We start from the raw sequence: 6789 nt of genomic DNA, 5'->3' as shown, positions 1-6789 counted from the left end.
TGTTTCTATTAACTCAACTCCATATTTGATTCTCGAACTATTCATGGAAAGCAAGACACATGGAAGGGAAATTGCCAGTAAGCTAGTTAAGTGGGGTGTAGTCAGGGGCTGAATCCAACAACTTGGCTCCAGGGTGCGTGCCCTTAAACATTACTCTGTTACCTCAGTAAAAAACATAGCCCCTATAGGGCAAGAGCTCAAATACTGGCAGAGTGGATAAAGTAAGTGGTCAGATCCCAAGGACTTCCGGTATGCAAGAGTAGCCTGTATTAGGGATGCAATATACAATAAACCTAATTAATACCACCATATGTTGTGTATGAAAGCTGTTACAAATCCTAAGAGTTCTCATCACAAGGAAAACAGGATGTATTATTTTCTATTTCTTCAGTTTTGTATCTGTAGGAGATAATGTTCACTACACTTACTAATCAATTTATGAGGTATGTTCAATCAAATCACTATGCTGTACGCCTTAAGCTTACCCAGTGCTACATGTCAATCATATCCCAGTAAATCTGGAAGAAAAAAAAAAGCATCTGAACTTAGAGGAAGAAAAAAAAAAGCCTGGATGTCTTTATTCTCAGATAACTCTCAAGATCAAGGTCCCCTGTCTTCTCTGGATCTTGATTCAGTCTCATAAGCACCAGGAAAAGCTCAACTCCAGCTGTAATGTCCTGCTGTGGATGAACGGAGGTGGGGAGAGGAGGGGTTTCTGCAGCACAGGAAAGACCCACAACCACTTGGGCTGGGAGGGGATGGCTAGGAAGTCCCATCTCTTTGAGCAATGGATTACAGATCTTCCTATTTCTGGCAGACCTGCACGACTGATGGTGGGGTGGGGGGAGCTGAGGTAGAGGACAGTCTGAAAGGGAGCCTAGGTGGGGGCTATGGAAAAAGAAGGAACCAACTGGCCTCAAAGGAATGCTGAGGATAAGCGTTGAGGGTAGGTGCGCAGGAGACACAGAGAAGATATCGGGCCTGAGGGCGAAAACTGACTCCCTGCACCAAGATGGGGCTGAGCGTCCATGTTGTGAATGGGAAAGGCCGGGATGGCTGGGAAATACCTTGGAGGAGGTAAAGGAGACACAAGGATGACCTTTTAGCAAGTGCTGTATGGTCTAGCGTCTGGGGTTCCTGCCAGCGGGGTCGGAAAGGGTGACACCAGGCCCCAGGGTTCCTTCCTGCTCACAATAAGAGGTTGAGAGAGCATGTATGAAGTGGGCTCTCAAGTTTCACAGGCATCGACTCATTTCATTCTCACAAATGACCCCACCAGGTAGAGTTGATTATTCTCCGCGTTTTACAGATAGTCTCCTATCTAGGCTGCTAGAGAATTCAGGTCATTTGCCCAAGGCCACCTTCGCCGGCCTGTGATTTGAATGGAGCGCGCTCTGTGACTCACACCAGGTTCTAAGCCACAGGAAAGGTTCTCAGAGTGGGACGGCAGTTGAAGGATGAAGAGAGTAGCATGTGGCTGGCCGGAAATTCGCGAAGCAGGGGAAAGCAAAGGAGAAATGAACTGGCGCGAGTCTCAGGGAAGAGGGGTTACCGAGTCACCAGAATAAGAGGGAGCAGAGGGCCGGACCTCAGAGTCAGAGAGAACGGAGGGTCGGAACCCCCGGAGTCGGGAGAAAAGCGGGGCTAGAGATAGCCACGGGTAAAAGGAAGGAGAGGCCTGAACCCCCGGGATCGAAAGCCAGGATCCGATCCCCGAGGGCAGGGGTGCAGGCCCGCCTCCGGGTTGGGGCCACGCGGGGCGGGGCGCGGAAGGATCCGCGCAGGCCGTGCTGCGCCGCCCGCGGTATATCTGTGTCCAGTCCCCGGGGCCGCCTCATTCCCCACCCTCAGATCACGGGCTCTCCTCACTCTACTGCCACGCCGCCTCCGCCCGCGTACCCCCGGCCATGGCTCTGTAGCCGCGACCCCTCTGTGCCCCCGGCCAGTCTCCGCGCTCACCGCGCCTGCGCTCTCCGCTCCTGCCTTCTCTCTTCAGCCGAGGCCGCCGCCGCCTCTCCTTTGCGCAGCCATGGAGTGAGTAACCGCTCGCCCCTCCCTCTCCAACCGCCTTTCCCGCCCTTTCGAAGCTCGCGGCCCTCGCGACCGAGCCTGGGGGGGTGGGGAGACTGAGGAATCACGGTCGCGCAGGCGCAGAAGAGGGAAGGCGAGCGGTCTCGCGCGACCGAGCATGCGCACTTGGGCGGGTGCGTTCTTCCAGACAATTGGTGTTTAAAGAAGAGAGCCACGTGCGTGTGCGCCTGCGCACTAGTTCCCAGACACGGTGGCTTCCCCCCATCCCCGCCCTGACCGTCTGCGAGCGATTGCTCATGCGCAGCTGTCCACCTGAGGCTGTATTTTTTTTTTGCGCAAAGGGCGGTCATTAAGCAGCCGCACATGCGCACTGGTCTCCAGGAGGGCGGTTGCCTGAGGTAACTGTGGCGCGGCTTGGGAGATGGCGCATGCGCTGTAGCCTTCAGCGAGAGCTCCGCCTCCCACTTTGCTCAGGCGCAGAGCTCATCTTCCCTCCCTTTCATTCAGGCACCTGCTGGGGCGGGAACTGGTTTAGATTGACAGGGGAGAAGGCGGGGATTAGAAACGACCGGTTTAGGGGATGGAGCTAGGATAAGAGGCGTCGCCGAGGACGAGGTTGGGGCGGGGTTACCCATTGTGGAAGGGGCGGGGCTAACGAAACCTTTTGCAGAGGGGGGTGGGGTTTCTGCCTGAGAAAGAGGCGGGGCCTCTGGGGAATCATCGGGGAGGGGTGGAGCTAAAATAAATCGTGGGGGCGGGACTTCGAGAGGCAGTGGAGATCAGCCCCAAAATTCAAAGGGAGAACTGCGATTTGAACGGATAACTTTGACGACCGGTCGGGACAAGGGGGAATTCCCATGGGAACAGATTTGAGCTGGAATCTAGGGAGGGTGTGGGGCCTAAAAGTTATATTTTAGAGGAAGAGATGTGACTGGAAGAAAATTCCCCTGGGATTGAGTGTGGGTTTTGTTTTGTTTTTTAATGAAAGGGAATATTATGGGGTGAGTGGGAAGGACTTTAAGGAAATTTCCCTGGGAGACCATTAGGTTTCTGTATTGGAAGGATTGGGTCTTGGGAATTCTGAGAAATAAGCCAAACGTAAAGAGAATTCCCTTGGGAGTGGGTGGGGCTCAGATACTGGGAAAGGACAGGTTTAGAATTCTGAAAGGATGAGGAATCCTGGGATTCTGCGGGCGTGGTTTGATTTCCCTGTGGCTTTGGCAATAGCAGGTGAGGCTGATCCTGACCCACTCACTTTTGTGTCACACTTGCAGGCCCTCCACTTTTGCCTTGGTGCCTGTCTTCGCCCAGCTGAGCAACCTCCAGAGCCTCCTTCCAGCTGTTGGTGCAGCCTCTTCCATTGCCGTCGGTGCCCAGCGCCCGTGCTGCAGCCATGTCACTCCTGGCGACCCTGGGGCTGGAGCTGGACAGGACCCTGCTCCCAGCTAGCGGGCTGGGCTGGCTCGTAGACTATGGGAAACTCCCCCTGGCCCCTGCCCCCCTGGGCCCCTATGAGGTCCTTGGGGGAGCCCTGGAGGGCGGGCTTCCAGGGGGGGGAGAGCCCCTGGCAGGTAAGAGTAGGTGAAGAATGGAGGTGGGGTGAGCTAGGGGGAGAGGGAGAAGAAAGAAAAATTCATTCATTTGATAAGTTTTTTTTAATGAGTACCTGTAATAGGGCTTCCCCAATGGCTCAGCAGGTCAAGAATCTGCCTGCAGTTCGGGGGACACAGGAGACATAGGTTCAATCCCTGGGTTGGGAAGAAAGCCTGGAGGAGGAAGTGGCAACCCACGCCAGCCTGGAAAATCCCATGGATAGAGGAGCCTGGTGGGCTACAGTATATGGGGTCACAAAAAGTTGGACATGGCTTGAAAAGTTGAACAACTAAGCAACAACAACAGCATAATATGTCAGGCACTGTTTTAGGGGACACAGCTGGGAACAAGACTGACATGATCCCTGCCTTCTTGGAGCACACACTCTACTGGGAAGACACGCAGGAGACAAATTATATGATGCATGGGAATAAGTGGGAAGCACTTAGCTGAGTTTAAAAATGGCAATGAGAAAAAAAAAATAAAAATGACAACGAGGACAAGTTTGGTGGGGGGAGCCAAGAAACCCTCTCCAATCAGTAACATTTTGGCTGAGACCTAAGGAATGGTAAGGAATGACCCATAAAAAGACCCAAGGGAAGAGCTTTTCAGGTGCAGGAAACAGCACAGGCAGAGCCCCTGAAGCAGGAATTATTTTATTCATTGCGTGCATGGGTGCTAAGTCGCCAAATCGTGTCTATGGACTGTAGCCCACCAGGCTCCTCTCTCTGTCCATGGTATTCTCCAGGCGAGAATACAGGAGTGGGTTGCCATGCCCTCCTCCAGGAGATACTCACGACCCAGGGATCGAACCTGCATCTCTTACATTTCCTGCATTGGCAGGTGGGTTCTTAACTTCTACCACTACCTGGGAAGCCCATTTTATTCATTGGTGGTGATTTGATCGCTAAGTTGTGTCTGACTCTTGTGACCCCATGAACTGTAGCCCACCAGGCTCCTCTGTCCATGGCATTTTCCAGGCAAGAATACTGGAGCAGGTTGCCATTTCCTCCTCCAGGGGATCTTCCCGACCCAGGAATCAAACCTGGGTCTCCTGCGTTGCAGGCAGATTCTTTACCAACTGAGCTATGAGGGAAGTGTATCCCAAATGCTTGGTACATAGTAGGGTTTCAATAATTAAAGATGAAACAGGGTGTGTTTACATGTGATCTAGTTTGCCATTTATAATAAACTAGAGAGTAAATCAAGAAACCAGAGATGCAGGGTAATCAGTAAGGAGGATGTTGGAACAGTTGAAGAAATGGCTGGTTGACTGTTTTCTCATTTGGGTCATTGATGGTTGTTGGTTAACGGGTTGGTTAGATGTTTGGTTTATTGATTGGTTGGTTGGCTGGTCTGTTGACTGGTTTGATGATTTGTTGATTGGCTAGCTGGCTGGCTGGTGGTTTAACTCAATGAATGGGATGAATGAGGTGGGCATGAGTGAGATCTGGTTGGGTGGAGGATTAGGAAATCAAGGAGCTTTCTGTCCCTCTGCAATCCTCCAGGAGACGGCTTCTCTGACTGGATGACCGAACGGGTGGACTTTACAGCCCTGCTCCCTCTGGAGCCCCCCTTGCCCTCAGGTGCCCTCCCCCCACCTTCCCCACCCCCACCTGACCTGGAAGCTATGGCCTCCCTGCTCAAGAAGGAGCTGGAGCAGATGGAAGACTACTTCCTCGATGCCCCTCTGCTCCCACCATCCTCCCCACCTCCGCCGCCGCCGCAGCCGCCGGCACCGGCACCTTCCCTCCCTCTCCCCCTCCCCCTCCCCCTGCCCACCTTTGACCTCCCCCAGCCCCCTTCCCTGGACACCCTCGACTTGCTGGCCATCTACTGCCGCGGTGAGGCTGGGCAGGGGGACTCGGGATTGGCGCCCCTGCCCCCACCTCCGCAAGCCCCGCCCCCGCCCCGCCCCGCCCCCTACCCCAGTCCTGCTGCCAGCCGAGGGGACCGCAAGCAAAAGAAGCGAGACCAGAACAAGTCCGCGGCTCTGAGGTACCGCCAGAGGAAGCGTGCAGAGGGCGAGGCCCTGGAGGGCGAGTGCCAGGGGCTGGAGGCGCGGAACCGGGAGCTGAGGGAGAGGGCGGAGTCGGTGGAGCGGGAGATCCAGTACGTCAAGGATCTGCTCATCGAAGTGTACAAAGCTCGCAGCCAGAGGACCAGGAACAGCTAGCCGGGCGGGGGCTTCGGGCTGTAGGGGGCGCTGGTCTTCGGCTCCGGGGCGGAGGGGGGAGGGTCCCCAGTCATCCCCCTGCCTCCAGCTTCCTTCCAAACCCTCCCTCCCCCTCCTCTCCCTCTCTCCTCCCTCCCTCTCCCCTTTTATTCTTACCTCCCCTTCCCACCCCCCAGAATCATGAAACGTTTGGCATAAGTCAGCATTTACACCCTTCAAGTAACATCTGAGGAACAGAGACCCATGAGGAATTTGGGAGGCAGGGGAGAGCTTGGAAACCTCATCTCTCAAGCAGGGAAGTGAGCCCAGGAAGCCCTGCAGAACGTCTGTGCAAAGGAGAACAGGGAAGCCATCTCGAGACCAAGTCAGGGAGGGCTCAAAGAAAGGTGCCCAAGGAATGAGCAAAACAAGCCAAGTGACCTTGGGAACTACATTTGGAGGTGGAACCAAGAGGTAGCCGACTTGGCAGAGCAGGTGCATATTTGGGGGCTCTGGGGGAGTGGCCATAATGGGTGACGGGGTATACGTTTTAGCTCTGGAAGGAAATCAGTGTTTTGTGAAGGTGTTGGGGGAGGTGCGGGAGGGCAGGGACTGATCCTTTTGGAAGGGGGCTTTATGAGTGGAAATAAAAGGAAGAATTTCCTCTGATTATGTGCGTCTGGTCTTTGAAAGGAGAAGCTGGGGGGAGGGCAGTCTTAGACCAAAGGCAATAATGATAATAATGGAAATAACATAATACAGTCAAGCACACACTTTCCACACAGGGTCAAAGCCAAGATGAGACTGATTGAACTGGTAGAGATACAAGACCCGCTTTTAACTTCCATTTAGGATGTAGACAGTGAAAGAATAGCCAAAGGTGCCAGCTCCCCCTGGTCCTTGTCACCAAAGAGGGTGACACCAAAGGGGCCGGGTGGCTGGAGCACAGTTGTGGGGCACCCGGTGTTGAAGAGCAATCTCGCTGCGCTGTCAGAGCCGAGATTCCAGGG

General features: G+C 54.2%; 1 protein-coding gene across 1 annotated transcript; it reads left to right on the top strand.

Annotated features, from left to right (window-relative positions):
• The first annotated feature begins 1778 nt into the window (after positions 1-1778).
• Positions 1779-6448, top strand: ATF5 (activating transcription factor 5). Its single transcript, XM_027515101.1, has 3 exons — positions 1779-2034; positions 3306-3602; positions 5133-6448. Exons 2-3 carry the CDS (start codon positions 3425-3427, stop codon positions 5798-5800), a joined length of 846 nt encoding a protein of 281 aa, XP_027370902.1. The 5' UTR covers positions 1779-2034; positions 3306-3424; the 3' UTR covers positions 5801-6448.
• The last annotated feature ends 341 nt before the right edge of the window (positions 6449-6789 follow it).

The sequence above is a fragment of the Bos indicus x Bos taurus genome, chromosome 18 (assembly GCF_003369695.1).
Source record: "Bos indicus x Bos taurus breed Angus x Brahman F1 hybrid chromosome 18, Bos_hybrid_MaternalHap_v2.0, whole genome shotgun sequence".
Lineage (NCBI taxonomy): Eukaryota > Metazoa > Chordata > Mammalia > Artiodactyla > Bovidae > Bos > Bos indicus x Bos taurus.
Note: the sequence above shows the minus strand (reverse complement) of the source record. Positions and strands in the feature narration are given on the sequence as shown.